The sequence below is a fragment of the Dermacentor andersoni genome, chromosome 1, assembly GCF_023375885.2.
Source record: "Dermacentor andersoni chromosome 1, qqDerAnde1_hic_scaffold, whole genome shotgun sequence".
NCBI classification, from domain to species: Eukaryota; Metazoa; Arthropoda; class Arachnida; order Ixodida; family Ixodidae; genus Dermacentor; species Dermacentor andersoni.
This window is the reverse complement of record NC_092814.1, coordinates 59,244,643-59,266,657: the sequence shown is the minus strand read 5'-3', so window position 1 is coordinate 59,266,657 and position 22,015 is coordinate 59,244,643. Positions and strand designations below refer to the sequence as shown.

At 43.5% G+C, this 22,015-nt stretch overlaps 1 protein-coding gene across 1 annotated transcript in view; it reads right to left on the bottom strand.

Annotated features, from left to right (window-relative positions):
- Positions 1 to 7,649: 7,649 nt before the first annotated feature.
- Positions 7,650 to 22,015, bottom strand: part of Psa (puromycin-sensitive aminopeptidase) — a 65,403-nt gene continuing 51,037 nt past the window's right edge. Inside the window, exons 19-21 of the mRNA XM_050193310.2 lie at positions 18,394 to 18,546; positions 16,203 to 16,250; positions 7,650 to 10,558 (exon numbers count right to left, since the gene is read on the bottom strand). Coding sequence (XP_050049267.1) covers positions 10,412 to 10,558; positions 16,203 to 16,250; positions 18,394 to 18,546 — 348 coding nt within the window. The 3' untranslated portion in view covers positions 7,650 to 10,411. The remainder of the gene's footprint in view (positions 10,559 to 16,202; positions 16,251 to 18,393; positions 18,547 to 22,015) is intronic.

Genomic DNA, 22,015 nt, shown 5'->3' with positions numbered 1-22,015 from the left:
AGGTTTCCAAGCCTACCGTATGAAGCAGAACCGCGTCAACACTGGACCGCGCTCGTCCGATGGCGTAGGATGTTGTATGTTCCGGCGTTATGCCAAGTGCGTTAACACTGAATTCGTTTCTTTTACAGCAATGATGGCAGCAACGGGCACCTGCAGTGCGTACCAGGATATGCAGCAAACAAAGTAGTTTGTTTCCTCACTGTACCGCAGTACAGCTGTGGAACTCTTTCCCAATCCTCTTCCTTTCAAATAGTGCTAGGAGGAGGAGGCGATTTTAATGAAGAGAAAGGTGGAGAGGTCGGCCTGGGGAGCGTGTCTCTAGCCTGCTACTCCTCACTGGGGAAAGGGGAAGTGGGAAATACAGGGAAAGGTAGGTGGCGGGTGATTATGTTATGGTACAATGAGATACTATATACACGTTGTCCAATATGCGGATGCGCACTGTAGACGCAATACACGTAAGAGTAATCTTGTTTATACAAAAAGTAATCTTGTCACAAAAAGTAATCTTGTCACAAAAAGTTATTGCGCAAACACATCTCGCACTGACTGCACGTCTCACAGCTTCTAGAGGCGATCGTCTAAACCAGTCTCATTTAAAAAGTTCACTCCTCCACGCGCCCAAAAGCTTTTCTTCTGAAAAGGGGCGGGAGCTAGTCCAAGCTGTCAACTGTAGATTTGAGTGTTCTTCGTTCGTCCGCATATTGAGGGCACACGCAAAGTACGTGAGCTATTGTCTCGAGAGTGTGACAGGCGCTACATTCAGGGTCCCGTGTTTGTCCAATCTTGTGAAGGTATCGGTTGGTGTATGCCACACCCAGCCGTAATCGATGAATGAGTGTTTCCTGGCTACTCCGCAACCGAAGTGGAAGCCGGAATTGTAATCCAGCGTCAAGTCTATGGAGGCGCTCTTGTCGATGTTCGGGGTTGTCCCAATGTCGCGCCGTAGAAGTTTTAAGGGAGGTATGGAGCAAGGCGTTAATGTCATACCGGGAAAAATGAATTTTTATAATAGTTCCGTCAGTGTGCGCCTTTTTTGCTTCTGCGTCAGCCTGTTCGTTTCCAGCTATTGCACAATGGCCAGGAATCCACTGCAGCACGATGGTATGCCTGGAATGAGACGCCTCAGCAAGCAGAGACATAATGTCATAAACCAGAGGACTATATGCGGTTCTGTCACTCATATAATTGCTGATGAGTTGCACTGCTGGTTTTGAGTCACAGAACACTGTCCACTTCTCGAGACTCTGTTGCAGTATGCAGCGAACTGCTTCTCGAACTCCGGTCAATTCAGCTGCTGTAGACGACGTCCTGTGTCCTATCTTGAACCGTTGTGCGATCCCCATTCCTGGCACCGTGTAGGCCGCCGTGTAGCGCTAGGGCTTGCTGAGAGCTACGAGGAGGGGTTGCAGCTGGCTCAGCTAGCTTACACCCTTCTGCGTCCAGCATATCAACTAAGGGGCAGTTGAGATCACCAAAATATTTGACGACGTGGTTTATTGGAACCTCGTTTGCACGCACTGAAAAATCGCAACATAAAAGTATCGAACTTCCAGTAACTTGGGCGAAAATATTTTCTCAGCGTAGACACAACTGGTAAGTTCCTCACCTTTTTTTGTGTGTGTTTGGGGAGAGAAACGTTAGAATACCTCAGGTAGGTCTTACGAGTCGTTCGTACGCCCCACGTTCTTGGATGAGATGTTTTGGATTTGCATTTTCCGTCCTGTATGTACAGGGAAACTACCGCGGCCTGCTTGCACTTCCCTGCGATGCCAGCACGGCAATCGCAGCTCCCCGTTAGGATTTGTCTGCTGTCGCCGTTCTTCAAGAATCAATGTCACCTACAATTCCATGCGTCCACACCGTAGATAACGAAGTAACTTACGCTGAGCTTCACACATCTCACTGGTGCGTTTTTTTTTTTTTTTTTCGTTTGCGGAGAACACCTAGCAGTCACTTTCGATCAGTGCGAGTTCAACACTTCCCTCATGTCGTAGACGCGCCCCACTTCAAATAAACGACTTCCTTTCTCTAAATTCTTTTCACGGAAAAAGCTGTCAAGATCTTGTAATTCCCGAAACCCGGTTAAAATAATATCGGCACGCTGTTTCGCGCCATCGCTACCGTTTGACAGGGCGCCAAACACGAAGCGCGAGCTGCTGACGCCGTGAGTAATCCTACCGCATTCGCGCAACTATTCGTCAGATGGCACTAGGGGTCGGAAAGACATAGTGTTCCTGTGTTCCATAGCATATACAGGAACACTAGAAAGACAGGGCGCCGCCTAGCACTTGCAACGTGCCCATTGGGGGCGAGGACTTACGGAGTCGCCATCTATCGGAAGCGCCCTCCTTGCGTAGTACGAGGGATAACGCGGCGCGCTCCTCGTAGGTTTGGCTTAGGGTGCTGAATAAAAACACCGCGCGGCACCCTCCTGGACATTACGGTAAGCACTCTCAAAACGAGGGAAGTTTTTTACTGTCAAAATAATAATCTTGGGCAAACTGAAAGCACAGAATCGTTTGCAGACGCTCTCTCTTTACCGAATACGTGCAGCGAACGCCACTGCGCGAGGTAGCCGCGATGGAGTCTCCCGAACCGGCTTCTTGAGTGAAAGGTACGCACACGCTGAGAACGAACTATGTGAAATATGTTCTTATAGTTGGCTGTCTGTATAACCGAATTGAGCATAACAGAATGAAGCAAGCCTCAATGCAGCAATCGCACGGGTTCGCAGCGACCGACTGCGCGTCTGCATGCATGTCCGTGCACAATGTTTTGCTTTCGCTGCGAGCGCGTTTTCGCACCGTGCCGTGGGCTTTAGGCCGCAGAATATGAGCATTTGACAGTACACAAGCAGCCATTGTTACGTGGACGCCATCAGAGCCGTTCAAAAATCATTTCGTTATAGAGACTTCGACGCCTGCGGCGACTGTGATGTGCCGTCGCGACAATTCAATCTTTTTTTTCTTTTCAGGATTCTTGGACACTTCAATATTATTTGTCAAGTTGCGTAGCACATATATGTTTATCGGTCTTCTCGGCGTGCGATTCCCCTCTGCTTCTTTTTCGTAATCCAGTACATTAACTCATAGAACAAACATGACCATGTGCCATGCCTTTTTTTAATGTGCTTCTTACTGCCCCCTTTCCATTACAGCGAACTTGCCAGAATCTAGCCAGGCCCCGCCCACTCTCAAGTTCAACAAATGGCCACAGAGGGCGAAAAATCAATCGAGGCGTGTTTCAGCGTAAGCGCGCAAGTAGAGCTACTGTAATTTGGTCGCATACGTTAATTTGTGCTTTATCTGCTAGGGGCGCTGAACATGCTGAATTTTTTACTTTACACAAACCATTGACATAAACAATCGAGGTGCCTCAGGATGTTTTTTTACCTCAGGCAAATAGGCAGTTGATTTTTTAAAAAATTTGATTGTTGAAGCTGCTTTTTAGTCATAGCCTCAAGGTTTTTGTACTTGATTAACCACCGACAGCCGACAGCCTATTGGTATCGATGTGTTTCCTGGCCGTTGGCGTTCGAATACTACGGCGGTAAAACATTTTCGAAAGCATGCTGGTTTCGTCTGCGAGTCATTACATAGACTTGCTGTAAAGAGATCTACTCTAGGTAAAAAATAGTGCCTCATTTTGTTTAGGCGTTGATTATCATAATGAATGCGGCGGAGGTTGAGGGAGTACGCTTGAAGGTACGTTTTTATGCCGTTGATCTCCATAACACCGTAAGTACGCAAACCGATGTCACAGAACACCCGATGCATCATCGGGTGTTCTCCGTCATCGCTTGTTTGGTGTACGCATACTAATTCTTCATTTCTTCTTCAAGTGTTGTATCCTCCTTTTGTCCTTGTTCTCTTGTGCTTCACTTACAGTATGTCGTTCCGTCAGCTGTAATGCGCATTTGCAAAACCAATACGTTTGATAAGACGCAGTGGTTATCATAATTTCACTACACATGTATTAAGCTGGCACATATGGTTCAGATACAGATACCTGTATGCGGACTTGCACGACGTTGATGCGGAGATTAGGATAATTACGACACCCGTAAGGAAGAGGCAGCTGACGGCCGTAAGCTGTTGCGTTCTTTCCGCCAAACTACCCGGCCTGGTAGTGCTGTAAAGATGTTGTATAAAAGTGACACGCGGTGACAGGCAAATTATTATACTTAGCAGCCGACCGTACGTTTTGTAGCTTAGGACTTCTTTCTTGTGCGTTTGTGCTACCCTTATTAATGAGCCATTTCTTGACTATGTTCTTGACTATGTAACCGCGTTTGTGTGGATGCGTAGATGTGTGCTTTTTGTTGTACTTGTAAAATGCAAATAAAATATTTTCAGGCTTATTCAATCTTTGGTGTCGTGTGCGTTTATTCCAGTCGAGGCCATCGTGCCACCTGGAAACCGCATTCTGTCAGTAGCCCTACACGAAATGCAACAGCTGGAGCGCGGCGGCACAACTCGGTGTAACGGCGGCGTAATAAAGGAAAAACCGCTCGGGATGCCCTTAAAAGTCAGTTCAGAGTGTGCCTTAAGTCGATATGACTCAGCGCTACATGTATTCTGCTGCGCCTTGATCGTGCTCCCGCCAGTTTGGTTGCTGTGTGGCAAACGTAGCGCCTACAAACGTAGCGCCTACATATATATGTAGGCGCTACGTTTGCCACACAGCAACCAAACTGGCGGGAGCACGATGAAGGCGCAGCAGCCAGAAACCCAGTAAAGCCACAGAACACCTGGTAAAGCGGCCATACTGTGCAAAACCCAGTTTCCGTTTCCTGTTGTACAGCGCCACCTGTGGTCGCATACTTTAGTTCACGACGCCACCGCTACGCTTATTTCCGTAGCACTGTGAAAGGTACAGTTTCCCTTCTGTAAGTTTGTATAGGTGTTCTGTGATCTAGCATCAACAAGTTCATAGACCAAATAAAGCTACATGTCATTAGCCGGGCAGCGGGCGCGGGCGAGCGTCCCAGTGCGCGTTTTCGGCTACTCATCGAACATCGCAGTCCCGACGCCGTAGCAGAAATCCTCCTCGCGTCTGTGCTTGCTGCATACCCGAGTTGTAGCCTTGCAATGGCTGTTTGCCGGTTCTAAGTTTCGCGAGCCAAGCTTCACGCAGCTTCTTGTCCTGCGGCTACGTGTGAATAAGGCTGACACCAGGCTCCGTTGCGTACGTCCGGCACTAAGGCAGCGAGCGGTAGCTAATCATGCTGCACAACTCCAAAAGCAGCCACTACCTAGTATAGTGCTTTCAAATGCTGTGAAGTAGATCCCCAAGGCGGGAAAACTTCACCACTTAATCAGAACCGCAGCGCAGGTGGGACTTTAAACTTTCGTTTTCAGTTCGCTTCGGCGCTTCCGAAGCAGCCGACGCGGCCGCTGTGTCCACGTGATCCCTCATGCCACGTCACGCCGACGGTGGCGCCAGCTTTTCCAGTGGTAGAGCTCGCCCCCAACAACATTCCGTCCAACCAAGCGTGCTGAAGGAAATTGGCGGCTTCTTTCACTAAATGTCTCTTGAATTTATGTTAACCCTTTCTGGTCAAATGATTTGTATAGGATTCAAAATTCTTAACAAGAAGTATCCGACAACAAAAACAGAACAATACTGAGCCGGCAACTGGTACATCTGCAAGGGTATGTGCCAATTGAACATGTGTGCTGTCCCGTGTTCACTCGTATCGAGCGACGGCGTAGTTTTCGTGAAACGCAAGCCCGAGGGCGACCTCGAGAAAAACGGTTTCTGCAAGAAGTATCAAAATAATCTGTGGTCATACGTCTACGCTCGTTACAACGGACCCGCGTACAACAGACTTTTGGATATAACGGCCCATTTTTCAGCCTTAGTTTAGCCTCTACCTATTTTATTAATACAATGAAGTTCGCTTTTAACGGACCGCTCTACAGCGGACGAAATTAGCGGCATTTTTTTTTTCGTAGTCGGGCGTATAAAATTTACTTTTGCCGTGTCGGCACGGGCTGACAATTGACTTGCGAGGGTCAGCCGACGATCGCAGCTCAATATCGCGCGCGCGAGGCACGTGGGGGGAGGCGAGAGAAACGGGGGTTCTACTCCGGCGGCTGCTGCTTACGGCGTGGCCGCAGTATCTTGAAAGCGATCTGCGATGTGGACGATGTGCGTTGTGGACAAAGTGCGTCCAGTGTCGGTAGCTTCCTATGCACTGTGCTTTCGACGTTCAGTTCCCGTTGAAGCGTTCGCAGCTGTTGCCGCGCTTACTAGCCTAATTTGCTATCGTAATCGATGCTTCGCCTTTCAGGTGAAACTGCGACTTTTCTATATTTTACTTTGAACGTTCGTCACTCACTTTTTGCAATAAAGTTGTTCATCGCGACGAAAATTTCGTAAGTGAGGCGTTTCGGATATTACGGACTTCGGATAAGACGGACGTTTTTTGTCGGATTATCAGTGTCCATTGTAATGAGTCTACTGCACTTTACACCATGATTGTGAATGAAGAAGTTTGAGGAACCACACACTGATTCCAACCAACTTCAACGCCTTGAGTTAGAAATTCATGAGAAAAGCTTTTGATATAACCTTCGATACGTGGTAAAAACTACATTGCGAATTCCCACCCTCCCATCTTTTGACATTCACATGCCCAAATATAAATTTTTCACTTCCATCATATTAGGGCAAGAAAGCGATAATGCATTGGACGTGCTGCCTACAGCAACATATCAGAAACAAATTTTTTCTTGTAGAGTTTCGGTACTGAGCACCAAGTTTCTGCCTAAATGTCTTCAGTCAGAGGAGACAGACCGACAAAAGATCTCTTTGGCTGCAGTGGTGCAACACACAATGTAAAGCAAATGAAATGTGCATTTTCAATATTTAATAGAAAATTTTAAAAATTTGGAGACCTTTAAGTGTCTCCTTACTAAAGGTTTAAATAAGTGTTTTATAAGATGCTTAGCTTGATCTACTACAAGTGGTACGAGGCATGAGAAATCTATCTTTACAATGTGACCTGTAGAATGAAGGATTTTGGAAATTTGACTGTACTGCTAACAAGTGTAACACTTAGGTGACACTTGTGCAACATTATGCCTCAAAGATACCTGAATGTTAGCAATAAAGCAACATTCAGTATTGTTTGTGTACCTAACGACTATGTTACATAGTAAATTAATAAAATTGTAAGCTATTAAACAAAAGATTGCTAGCAGCCTATTTATTTACTGGATGAACATTGGTCATTAGATGAGAACTTCTCTTACAGGCTCAAGAAGATGCTTGAGAGTGATGCGCGTAAATAAGCGAGCGTACGATCGTTGATTGTATTGCTGCTGTGCTTGCATTTACAGGTGGCTGGCAAGTACACAATTGGTGGAATTACTGCTCATGTGATTTGCTATACTTCAGCTTTATTTAATGGCTGTTTTCATGTTGTAAAAGCACTGCAATGCATTTCAAAATGTAACTAAGTTATTTTGTTAACATGCCAATGTTAGCACAAAAAAACATTTCAACCATTTGACAAAAAAAAAAAATGATTTGGGGCTACCTTCGGGTTACATTGGTATAAAACAATATGAAGAATTATCCCAAATGCATTCTGAGCAGGTAGAAAGTGAGGACTCTAAAATAGTTTGGAACACAAGTAGTACATGAATGCTCAGTTTTATTCATATAATGCCATGAGTTTGAAATTCTTGCACATCAGCTGCCACAAAGCACATTTGCAACAGCAATAAGTTGAATGAAATAAAACATACATAATGATATACAATGCCATGACCCTTAAACATTTAAGGTTGTTAAAGGTCCCCTCACCAGGCTTCACCATTTTGAGCTGACAAGCACCGAGAATACAATGCGCACTAATGATTGTCTGCAATGTATTACATTGCTATGTGCCGTGCAATGAACTGAAATTTCAAACCGAAAGCCGTTTGGCCTTCTTCTTGCGAGCACCGCGCTCCCAGCCGGAGAATTGACGCATATGGCACAAGTGCGCCTACGTACATGGCAGTGCTGCAACATTGCTCATAATGGCACGTGATTTCGAGAATTATTCACGGCAACATCTGTTATTTGTGTAATCTGTTGCTTCAATAGATGAAGTAAAGTTTAGAGAAATAAAAAGCCGGCAGGTAGCAAGCCCTGTGGGAATCGATTTTATGCAAAGCAGTGTGCGGGGAGCCTACCAAGTTAATGAAACGACCATGAGAGCACCAAGATGTGGGTGGCTGTTTCATGACCTACATACATGCATGTCATGATATTCACGTCATGACCGATCATTTATGTTCGTCCTACATTTGTCATACTATGCCAATTTGGTACATACCAACACATAGGCAGCTGTTTCATGACCCACATGACACGCATGTCATGACCTATCATTTATGTTTGTCATATACTAGTGTTGTACTATGCCAATTGTGGTACATACCAAGTTAATGAAACGACCATGAGAGCACCAAGACATAGGTGGCTGTTTCATGACCTATACGACACAGACGTCATGGCCAATCATTTATGTTCGTCACACACTCATGTCATATTATGCCAATTTTGGTATGTACCAAGTTAACGAAACGACCATGAGAGCGCCAAGACGTAGGTGGCTAGAGAGAGAGATAGGTAGATACTGTCAAAGCACCAATTTTCTATGGTGTTCCAGCATGCGGTCATGCTCTGTGATCCGCTTGCGTCTGCCTCAGTGTTTGTGCAGCACTGACTTATACCGCTAATCAGGTGATCTTGTGCACAGCATGCAAAATCATGCACTGCGCGAAACGAGACAAACGTAAGCGCTCGCACGTGACACCGTAAGTGAAGTGCGCCACGCAGCAAAAGAAAGCGAGGGAAAAAAAAAAAATGAAGGCAGGACGACGTATGCATCACGAAATCGCGCAGGGAAGGCAATTTCGCTTGGGGATGCTTGACGGGGCAAGTGGAGAGATTGTCTCTCTTGGTAGTGGTGCTCGCTTCCTGAAATCATGGGTTTGCGGCCCAGAAATATTTCTATCTTGGCTATTAATTAACCAATTAATTTTTGCGACAAAACGCTCCCTAGAGGGCAAACGTAACAACTTCCAGCGTATAAATGAAATTCCCCTATGTGGACTGGTGAGGGGCCCTTTAAGGGACAGATTCATCAATATGACCACATATTTCAAAGCATGTGGATTAAATAAGAATAGGCCTGAAGGGAATGTAGTACAAGATGTGAAATACACCTTCCTTCAATAAATTTTCGGATCTCGTAGAACTTATATTACTATCGAGCATCGAGAAAAAAGGCGAACTTGTGAGGTGAGAGGCACTGAAAACAGAAGGCAAACAATGCCAAGGCAATTGGCATTGATACAGCCACACACTCATCTATGCCAAATTTGGTTTGATCTAGAGAAGTCACACGAATACCACAGCAAAGACCTGAATTTCTTGGATTTTAATTTGTGATAACATTCCACACTGGAACATTGCAGAAGTCATACATGGACAGTTTTGGAAAAGGGGCATATGTGCAACCAATTTACTATTTTTCTAAGACACTGTCATTCTGAAGTGCCTGGTGCTAGCTCCATAGTGGCAACAAACATTGTAATCATGCAAATTGTGCAACACTTTATGCAATATGCTGCACCCTTGAACATTCAGCTAAATATATCCAGGCCTACGTGCACAGAAGAGCTGCTTATTTTACTGCAAATTGACATGATGTAAAGCTGCTGCAAAAGATGTAAGAAATAAAGGAAAAAGCAAGGAAACCCCTAGAAGAGAAAGCCCGCTCTAGATCACCATTCTCCATTACACAACCCACACACATTTTCTCAATGCCTCTTGAACATACATTTGCGCAAAAAAGAAAGGGAACAACCAAATTAAACTTTATCAACAGCACTCTGTGCTTAAGTATGAGAGGCCTGTTCCAGCTAGTGCACTCCCTTTCTACTTCAGGTGATGCCGAACTGTTTTAAACGGTCACAATACACATAATGTTGTTCATAAAAAGAGCACAATTAAGTGCTCAGTTAATGGCACATATGGTGAAGTCGAAAATGAATACCAGATTTGGAGAATGAGACTTCATTATATTAATACATAATTTCATTGGAAGTGCATAATTACACAATTGAGATCTGCATACCATCATACAAAGCATAAAAAAAACGGATAAAAGATCACACACACACACACACGCACAAAACTTTCATCCATTGTTCTGATTAAGTACTGAATCCATTCAGCACTTCTGCATTTCTGCTAAATAAAACACATAACAACAAAAGAAGTCACACCTAAATCACACTAGTTAAACTAAATTTCAGAAAACATATTAGCACACACCTTTTAATAAGTTTTCATTCATGATGGAGCAAAGAAACAAACTCAAACAAGGCTGCTTCTCGAAGCTTTATGGCGATGAAGATGCCGCCTTCTGTAGAAACTGCCGGACACTCTCAGAATCCCTTGCAATCCATGCTGCATTCAGTCTGATGTTCTCCAAGGACTGCTGGACGACACGCTCCACACCAGGAAAGTAGTTCTGGCTAAAGAACAACTGCAGTGGCATTAAGACTTGTTAGAATTTGCACCAGGTATGTCCGTGGTCAGTCTGTGTTCTTTTTGATGCTTCAAAGTATATTCCGATACGAATGCAAGCCTCAAGCACAAAAACCTCTGATACAGCCAAACCCGGCCACAAAAAACTAGCATTGGAAGTGGAAATACATTTGTTAACTTGATGGTTTTTACAGACATAGCCCCAACTGATAGAAACAATTGCACAATACTACCTATATGAGATGCATGCAAAATACAAACAAATTTAAGGTATAGGAGCCCTATTGCCGAACTGCAGCATTGTTATAGACATTGCATTTTTAACAGCGAGCTGCATTAAAAAACAAAAAAAAAAAAAACATATGGCATGTCTCTTGCAATTCGTAAAACCAATTCGAAGCTGTGCCACAACAGGAGATTTACTTCTGTAATACTGTTGCTGTCCTAATTAATATAACCAATGCAACTATAGTTTTAGCTATAATAGTATAATTATTACTACTCTGGTTCTATTCCAGATATAGCACTTTCTGCATGTGATGAACAAGTTTACTGAATTGACAGACAATCTTGTCATGGACACAGCAACAATATCACTTGGCAAGGAGCATAGGATTTTGCTCAAAAGACTGCCTGTCCTTTCCTGCAACTTTTTCAAATGGCTGTTATATTTTGCACTTGTTACGATGGTACATAAAGGTCTGATGGCTATGAGACGAGTTTATTCAGAAGTTATGAGTTGTGCTGTTTAATTGCTGTTAAATGCATCGTTGCCAAATAAACATTAAAAAGCAGCTCAAGAAGAGCAACAAAGGATTTGAATTCGGCATTTCCTGTCTCAAGCATGACTTCATCTCAGCAACACCTCAATACCAGACAACTGTGATGTTGCTAACTTTGTCTCTCCCTAAATTTGTCTGCATGCCTAAATGCCTTTTATTTATTTATTTTTTTCGTCGCACCCCACATTAAATATAAACGTAGACTGGACCTTTCCCCAGATCTATTTCACTGCGAAACTGTTTGGATTGAAACCGATGCCGTGTCTTTTCCAAATTATTGTGGAGGAATTATTATGGCTGTATTTATCTTTCTCCATCTCCTTTCATACCTGATTTCCTTAGTCAGCTTAGTTCTTCAAACAATTACTAGTGAAAACAAGCCTGTTCTAATTGTAGGCGATATAAGTATTAGCATGCTTGATGTCGACAATAGTACTGTATGCGCTTACACGGACTGTTTTACTGGCTTTGGGCTTGAACAATTACTAACTTTGGCAACCAGGTTTTCCACTCAAGGAAGCGGCTCCCTCTTAGACCATGCCCTCACTAATATTTTGCCTTCACCAGAGTCTGGTGTAATTGACACAGACATATCAGATTATTACCCTGTATTCGTCACTTTCGAATCTAACCCTCCTAGGTCACATCCCTGTTATTTTACGTCTCGTCTTCATAAGATAAATTTTGTTAACGCAATTGACAAAATTGGCTGGACAGTTATAGCTACCAAACCAAATCCAGAAGAAGCACTTCAGTTATTTTCTTTTTTATTTTTAAAAGCTGTTCATGCTGACACTGTCACTGTTAAGGGCAAAAAGAAATTTAAATTTCAGCATAATCCTTGGATCACTAATGGGCTACTTGTGAGCACGAGGAAAAAAGAAAACGTATAGGAAAACTAAAAAACAGCTTTTCAATGTTAATTTAGCGTTACGGTATAAGAAATATTGCAACATCTTGATAATTTATTCAAAAAATAAAAAAGGCGATATTACAAAAATGAATTCGTGAAAAATAAGTTTCATCCAAAAAAAAAAAACAATGGCAACTTATCAACGAGTTTTTGAATGTACCACATTCTGGCAGTTCCACTGAATAAGTAATTTGCAATAATTTAACTATCACTGACCCGCCTAGCGCTGCATACCTGCCAACCTGGCGAGTTCAAAAATCGGGAGGCATATTATTTCGCACCAATGGGGAGGGGGGGTTCGCTCAAACTTTTAGGCAGTGTTTGATGAGTCCTTTTGCAAGACCTTGCAGTAGCAGGCTTTGCTCACTTCAAAAATTTGTCGGCGTAGCTTTGCTCAAAACATGGTCCAGACTGACGGCCCTTCACTAGCAGCAGGTGTTGGAGGGTTGTGTTGCACATTGATGAGTGGAACTCAGTCCTAGTTTTTCGTGCCGTGCTAAAAATCCTCTCACACTCTGCGTTGCTATGCGATATCACGAGTAAATCTAGCATCGCCTTAGCAACTCGGTGAAACGTGTTTTCCATCAGTGTTCTTCATTTTTCCAACCATAGACCACTGCATGACCCACCTTTCTTCATTCAGAATATCCTCTGGAAGACTGTATGCCTGTAGTGTGGCAAACTCAGCTTCGAGAGCATCTAAAGCGTCTTCAGCAGATTTATTGGAATCTCGGGGCAGCAGCTGAGGGAAACTCTTAATAAAGAAACGAAGACTCGAGAGCGATGCCTGTGAGATAAATTTCAGGTTGGCCACCTCCACATTCTTCATAGTTGCGTTTCAGAGTTGCATCCACATCCATAGCGCTTTGCCTCGTCGCATTTCTGAAATATTTTCCATAGAAGAGGCCCAACGTAGTCGCTGACACTATAAGGGGTAGGTTGTGTTCGACGACGAATCCCGTAAACAGGCACTCCACAAATACGACACTGTCGTCGCACTTGTTCCGGAGATAGTTCACTATGTTGCCTTGCTGCTCAGCGGTGCTAACATAGTTTTGATGCTTCGCCGTGGAAATGTGCAAGTTTCAAGTCGCCGTTGACACTGTGAGACATGCTGACGTCGCATCCAAACGTTGTACAAAATGCAAAATGTTCTTCTTTTCTTGATGTCAAAAAGCACGGAAATTCAGAAGTATAAGTTTGCAAAAACTTCTGCAAATACGTTTCCTTGGGCTTTGATAGCGCCATGGCATCAAGCAGACGAGGATTCTAACTTTACACGGTGCACCGCACACAGATGGCCTAGCCAACACTAATCATACACACAAGCAGCAGCATGAGCAGCAGCAACAAGATGCACCATGGAGGAAGGCATGCATGAAATGCAAGAACTACATTGGCTCTGGCATTGGTCGGCTTACTAGGCACTGTAGTCTGCTGCTTAGTCGATGATACCGATGGTGCTAGTGCTGCCGTTGGTGGTTATGCTGATGATTACGACGTGGCTGTAGATTCTGCGGTGCTGGTTTCGCAAAAACCACTATTGTGCGAACAGAGACCACTTTTCGGGAGATATCGAACAATTGGAAAGTTCAGTAAAAATCGGGAGTCTCCCGGGCGAATCGGGAGGGTTGGCAGCTATGGCGTTGGTCATGCGTCCAGTAATCTTATGAAATTTATAATACTACTCATGTTCCTTCTGTTTATCATATGAGCCGATGCGACCAATCTTTCTTTTTGTTTCCTGTAACATCTGAAGAAGTCCTTATTGAGATTTAGAACTTGAAGAACACAAGTCCTGGTCTTGATGGAATTTCCATATTTCATTTAAAGCTAGCTGCTCCGACTATTTCTGACGTTCTCAGTAACTTAACTAAACTCATGTTCTAAACCGGTATATTCCCTAGAAGTCTATAAAAAAGCTATACACTACCTATATTATACGCAGACAATACGACTGTTGCCCTCTCAGATAAATCATTACTTTCACTAACTTTGAAACTAAACAGTGATCTGTCTAGAATTACTGATTGGTGTAATGCCAATTTTCTAATTATAAACCCTACGAAAACGCAATTCATTATATTTAAGTCATCACAGAGACATTTATCTTGCTCTCCGGCCATAATCCTCAATGGGCACGACATTCCTGCCTCCACTTCTGTTTCTTTCCTCGACATCAAATTAGATCCCCATAACCACATTGCACACATCAAACAAAAAGCAGCATTTGGCATTAGAGCACTACTCAAATCACTAGCATTTTTTTTCAAAGAAGCATTATTATCGTTATGCTTCACTTTCATTCATAGTCACATCATTTATGGTATTGCTTCTTGGGGTAATACTTATCATTGTCATCCTTCTTCTATTCAGCACATTCAAAATCGGGATATCCACATTATAACGCGAAGCCATTTTTTCTCTAATGCCTCTTCACAACTACGTCCAAACTGCATTATTCAAGTTACTGATTTTTAAAATTACCAACTCAACAAGTTTCTTGCAACTTCGTTAATCCTAATAACACAAGGTTTGCAGCACAAGGAAATTTCCTGTTGCCTTTATGTTATATACTAATTACTGAAAAATGGCTTCCTCCTTCTGCGTGCTTAAACTTTGGAACAGTCTACCATATTCCGTTAAGTTGTCATCTACCTTGTTTAAATATGAACTCAAGAATTACTTGCTGTCTGATTAATTTCCTATAATGTTATTTTGCTAAGTAGTAGCTGTGTAATTAGCAATGATTGTGCATCTTTCCTCTTCCATTTGTTTTTTGTGTGTCATCACTTAGTTACTTGCTTATATTTTGCTTATTCCATATTTTGTTTCTCTGCTCTGTATTCCGCTTTATTTTTTTATATAACTTCTAATCCAAGGGTCCTGGTGCAGTCTCCAACTTAGGACCCTTGTCTGTATACTATTTCTTTTAACCAAATGTTATGAACGAATAATAAACTGAAGCTGAAACTCTACTCCGTGGAAAAACAGTAACTGCAGCAGAGCTGATTTTACTCTAGCGCAGTTGGTTGAGGCAGTTTCACCCTTGCTTGTAAAAGAGAATAGCAACTAAAAGGGCGTTTTGTAAATTACAAATGCAGGGACGTCCAACATTAAAGAATTGTAATTATGCCTACGCACACAGTGGGGCTCATTTCAGGCGCCCCAGTTCATTGTGTGTACGTTAAAAGCCTAAAAGGCCACTTTCAGCTTGCATATGAACTCCATGCAAGTGCAGTAGATTCACCTCCACATAGCCCAAGTTCTTGTAGATTATCTCAGCACTAAGTTTTATGTGCACCTCACAGCCACAGGTTTTTGCCAGGGCTTGAGCTAAACACATTTGGTGACAATTGTTTGCTCTATTCTAAAAGACCCAAACACACAGACATTGCTTTGCACTGCTGCCATTCCCAGCAAATCATGAATGTGCAAAAAGAAAGGAGAAGCTGTGAAAGTGCAGGAGGGTCAAAATCTGACTGGCAGTGACATGTATAATGTACATGCCACACTGTGCACAGCACCAAGGCCCCTGTAAGACCATGTGGCAAGTCTCCCATGCCACCTTGACAATCCAAAGCTCTTCAAGTTTAGGATGAGAATTATCGCTTCAGAATTTTAAAGTTATTTAAACACAAAATGAGCTTTAACAAAGGGTCTTAAGTCATCTCTCGTCAGGCATTCGGTGGCCCATACTGCACAATTACAAAAGGGGTACTTGACAGTCAATAAAACACTTTCCAACTTCACAACTCTCTATGCACAGCACTAAAATTTCCCTGTACCAACTAAAGTGGCAATGTTCATTGACAAGGAAGCACAAAAAAAATATTTTGACTCAAAACTAAAATATCCACAAAGAATGAATGCATTGTTAAAGTGGCAGGAAGACTACTGCAACTGCACCGCAGGAAATCATGAGATGTGTACATTTTTACACTTACCTCTATCTCCAAAGCTTTTTCTTCAGTTGCAAAATTTTCAGTGATACACTGAAAAATACAATTCACACACAGTGATTTAAAATACTGACAAATAAATCGTGCTTACAGATCAATCACTGGACCACAGATTTGAATGTGTAGTATAACAACCGTGTGATCAACATGCTTTTTGTCACAGCTTAAATAGGATCTACAACTTGCAGGGAAAGGTCTGAAAACGCAAGAGGGAGGGGGTAAGGAGGCTGACTCCACCAATATTTCCTCCTGCACTCCCTACACCATTATGGAGTGCTGAGTGATGGAGTGCCCCCTGCACCCAACAAAAGTGAAGAATCGTGCTCTGCCTGTCACGCCGCCTGCAGTAGAAAATGGCAGCGCGTTTGGGCTACTGCCTATTATAAGTGTGCAGTACAATCACAAGTTCCAACAGCCCTATGCTACACATGCACAAGCTGCCAGAAATAGATGCTTATCACAACAGGGCTGGTGATGATAGCTGTGAATGGTGTCGTGTGAAGGCCAGTGAGATTTGCTGGTCGGGAAACCAAAACAAAATTGAGGTGGTGGGAGACACCAGAATATAATGTCACCAGAGCGAAACATGGCGCTCACTTCGCGCTGCCTACAGCAGGGAATGGCAGTGCGTATGGGTTACTGCCTATCAAAAGCTTGCAGCACACTTGCATGCATAAAGTACAGGTACAGTTGACTCTCGTTATAATGGACCCTTACAATCCGACAAAAAACGTCCATTTTATTTGAAGTCCGTAATATCCGAAATGCCTCACTTCTGAAACTTTCACGGCGATGTCTAAGAACTTTATTGCAAAGAGTGAATGATGAACATCCAAAGTAAAAACAAACAAACAAAAAAGTCAGTTTCGCCTGAAAGGTGAAGCATTGATTGCGATGGCAAATTAAGCAAGATAAACGCAGCAGCAGCAGCAGCGAGTGAATTGACCTTCGTGCTGTCCCTCGCTTCAACGTGAACTAAACGTCGAAAGCACAGCGCATATGAAGCTATTGGCACAGGGGCACTGGCACTGTCCACATCGTACATCGCTTTCCAGCTAGGTGGCCGCGCCATAAGCAGCAGCTGCCAGAGTAGAACCCCCTTTTTGTAACCCCCCCCCCCCCCTCCCGTTCCTTGCGCACGAAAGAAGACGGCGCATTTCCGCCCCGCCATCCTCCTTCGCGAGTGCGATATTGAGCTGCAATCGTTGGCTGACCCTCGCAAGTCAGTTGTCAGCCCATGTCGACATGGCAAAAGTATGTTTTATACACCCAATTTTGAAAAAAAATTGCCGCTAATTTTGGCCGCTGTAGCCGATAGTCCGTTGTAGCGCAGTCCGTTAAAAGCGAACATTGTTGCATTATTAAAATAGATACAACAAACTAAGGCTGAAATATGGTCTATTATAACCGAGAGTCTGTTGTACGCGGATCTGTTGTAATGAGCGTAGACTGCATATATGCACAGGACCAAAGCCTCTGTGAGACCATGTGGCAAGGTTTCCAATGGTACTCCTTTTAGCTTGACCAAAAGGCAAAGCAAACAGACAGATTTAGGTAGGATAAGTAGCTGCAACTGCACTGTCAGGACAATGCTGTATCTTTTCTTGCTTTCACGTCTCCCACTAAGAAGCCAGAAAAGAGCTCGGCACAAGGAAGGAAGGCTCCACACATAAAGAAATGTTGCAGTGATGCATGTGAAATTCTGCTGATCTTTTAGCAGGGGCTGTACACAAGTACATTTATATGCACTGGCTGCAGACATTGAGAAAGCATTGGCATCAGCTTACTAGAAAAGTGGACAGGGGCTATTCACTAAGCACACTATGAGATGTTGCACACGCAAACCTAAGCAATACATATTATAAGTAAATCTGATATCTAAGCATGCATGTTCAAACACACACATCAGCTGTGAGCCCAAGGGGCCTTCAATTTCAACATTCCCAGAGCTATGCATGTGACTTTTCTGAAACTGGGTCCTACCCCAGAAGCAATGTGCATGAGGAGAAAACCAAAATTAAACATGGAAACCCAACCAGAATGAAAACTTCTAACATATTTTCTATGTCTTGCGCACCTAGGTTGGGTATTGCCACAGACATGTTTGCATTTCTGCATTCACGGGAGAAATGCCCTGCACTGCTCCCATGCGAGAGTTCAAAGTTCTCCGACATACCTTGACAAGCCTCGCAATGAGGAAGCCAGAGCCATAGCGCTTCCTAACAGCATCCTTGTTGTTCTCGAAGAACCTCCAGGTGAGGTCCCTGCCCACGGCAGTGAGGGCACAGTAGATAATCACAAAAACAGCATCTTGCGACTTTACTTCATCCTGCACGTCACAACATCGAAAGACAAAATAATTTGGCTATCTGTATGAAGAAGACAGGGCCAGTTTTTTTCTGCACACTGTATACTATTCTAAATATATAGAACATCTGCACTATGCATGCAGAGGATAGCCCACAAGAATGGCTGAACAGAATGGCTTGAATCTTGGCACTCTTGAATTCTTAACCCAACTTTAGAGCAGAAGGGGAATGAATGAATGTTTGATGTTTAATGACGCAAGGGCCAGGTATGGCCAAAGAGTGCCATGCTAGTGTTAATGTTTTCGTAATGGACTGATGGGTTCTGTGAAGTTAATGTGAGGTGGCTTTACTGTAAAGGGGCCTAAAAGAGTTGGTGTAAATTGCACAAAATCTACGCCTGATAAAATTATGGCAATGACTAATGACGTGCACTATGAACACTAAAATGCATTGCAAAAGAGTGACGCAATATACAAAAAATGCGAGATGCTAAAATTGCCTAGAGCACTACTGCCTCGCCAGAGCCCACGAAACACAAGGGCACAGAGGCATGTGTGCTATACGAAACAACTATCACAGCGGCATCCTCTGAAGAGAGCAGGTGCTACGAATGTATGGGGCTAATAACATGTAACACATCTTTCAGGAAACCTAGGACTTCGTTAGTGTCAAAGAACGGTTCTGGGCCGAGTAGCATTACAGTATGAAGGGGGATGTGCTGCCGGTATGCTAGGGGAAAATGTTTCTCTCAGATTCGGCTTCCCGACACTCCAGGAGGATGTTTAGGACAGTCAGCCTCTTGCCGCATCTACCACAGGTTGGAGGATCCTTTCCAGTGAGTAAATAGTTATGGGTGCCAAATGTGTGTCCTATTCTGAGACGACAGAATAGGACATTTGTTCGGCGTGATTTTGGTGCAGAAGGCCAGAAACCTAATTGTGGCTTTATTACGTGCAACTTATTATTTGTTTCCACATCCCACAAGCGTTGCCAGTAGTTTTGCAGTTTCCTTCGTAAGAAGGGCTTTAGATCTGTGACAGGGACTGCAGCGGTAAGATTAACAGCATGCGATGCAATTGATATGGCCATCTGGTCCGCCAGAATGTTACCCTCGATGCCCCTATGGCCAGGCACCTAGCATATAATCACATGCTCGTTAGATATATACGCTTTACACAAGACGGAATAGAGTTCATTAATTACTGGATTTTTGTGCTTACAGAATGACATCAAGGCCTTCCCGACACTTAGGGAGTCTGTATATATAACTGCTTTTTGGAGTGTTGATTTCCTGATATGCTTCCCAGCCGACAATAGTGCATGCTGATTCCGAGAAGGATGGCCCGATGGCTGCATAGGACACCCCGGCATTTGACTTCGAAGCGTCTGTGTAGAACTCTGTGCATGAGTGCTTATACTGAAGTTCTAGAAAATTCATTCGTATTTCGACCTCTGGTGCATGCTTTGTAACTTCTAGAAAGGGCATGTCACAATCTACCACTTGCCACTCCCAAGGAGGTAACAGCTTGGTTAGATGCATTAAGCGATGCTCTAGGAGTGGGACATGCATTGCTTCACTAAGCTCCCTAACATGCAGCGAGAAAGGCTGCCTTACAGAGGGGCGATTACGGAAAATTGTAGCACACGTCACATTGTTAAAGGTGTTCAAACATGGATGTTGATGATCGGAGTGTATATTCAGAAAATATATGAGGCCTATGTAAGTTCTCTGCAGATGCAGTGACCATTCATTTGATTTTGCGAATAAGCTTTCAATAGGACTTGTCCTAAAAGCGCCGGTGGCTATGCGGATATTTATATGGTGAACAGGGTCGAGCATCTTTAGCACGCTCAGAGCGGCTGAGTTATATACGATGGCACCATAGTCCAATCGTGATTGAAATTAGGCTCTTATAAAGATTCATCAAACACTTTCTGTCGCTACCCCATGTTGTGTGGTATAGAACTTTCAGCAAGTTCATTGTGTTTAGACATTTCGCTTTAAGATATTTAATGTATGGAATGAAAGTAAGCCTGGAGTCAAGTATAATACTGAGAAAGTTATGCTCTTTGTTGACAGGTATTTGTTTTCCACACAATTCTACACATGGATCTGGCACCAGGCCTCTCTTTCTTGTAAAAAGAACACAAGAACTTTTGTGGGGGTTGATTTTAAATCCATTTATATCTGCCCACTTCAACACCTTGTTCAAGCCCTGCTTTACAGTCTCTCGCATACTGCAAGGTTACAGGATCTGAAGCCTATTTGAATGTCGTCCACGTAGATGGAATAAAAAATGGCCAGTGGTAGTGAAGCACGAAGTGTGTTTATCTTAACGATAAAGAGTGTGCAACTGAGTACGCCTCCCTGGGGTACACCAGTTTCTTGTATAGAAGGTCACAATAATACCTTGCAGATTTTCATGCGAAAGATACGATTTGACAAATAGCTTTCAATTATGTTCAGCATATTTCCACAGATGTCCATTCCCGAGAAGTCTCGCAAGATCCCGCAACGCCATGTTGTGTCATACACCTTCTCCATATCGAGGAATATCGATAGTAAAAACTGTTTATGTACAAATGCATCGCGGATATATGCTTCAATGCGGGCAAGATGATCGGTTGTCGACCGCCCTTCTCTGAAGCCACACTGATAGGGATCGAGCATATTGTTGAGTTCAAGGAAGTGTATGAGTCTGTGATTAATCATTTTTTCAAAAAGCTTACACAGACAATTTGTAAGAGCTATCAGACGATAACTTGCCGCCAAGGAAGGGTCTTTACCCTGCTTCAGAACAGGAACCACAATCGCTTCTTTCCATGTGGATGGAAGGTATCCCACAGCCCAAATAGTGTTGAAAAGTGCGAGTAGTGTAACTTGTGTGTCAGTAGTGAAGTTCCTGATCATGTCATACATGACTCTGTCAGGTCCCGGTGCAGAGCTCTTGCATGTGTCCAAGGCAGCTCTCAACTCGGCAATACTGAAATGCCGGTTATACAGTTCATGCTGCCTGCAGTTACATATGGTTGGCTTATGTTGTTCTATTTCTTTACATTTAAGGAAGGATTGAGAATAGTGGATTGAGCTCGACACACGCTCAAAGTGCTCCCCAAGAAAGTCTGCCTGCTCTTCTAAGGTATTCCCTTGATCGTTCACCAGAGGCAACGGATTTATTTGCTGCCCTTTTAGCCTCCTTACGCCATTCCAAACTTTCGCCTCCTGTGTGTACGAACTTATACCTGAAAGGAACCTCTCCCAGCTTTCTCTCTTCGCCTGATGTCGTATCCACCTTCCCTGCGATTTTATGTGTTTAAATTTAATGAGATTTTCTGTATTCAACCATCAGCGCAATATGCCCCATTCCTTATCCTGCCTCTTTCGCACACATCTACAGTCTTCATTCCACCAGGGAACACGTCTTTTAAGTGAACCACCATTCGTTTGCGGGATAAACTTCTCAGCAGCATCACAAATAAAAACCGTAA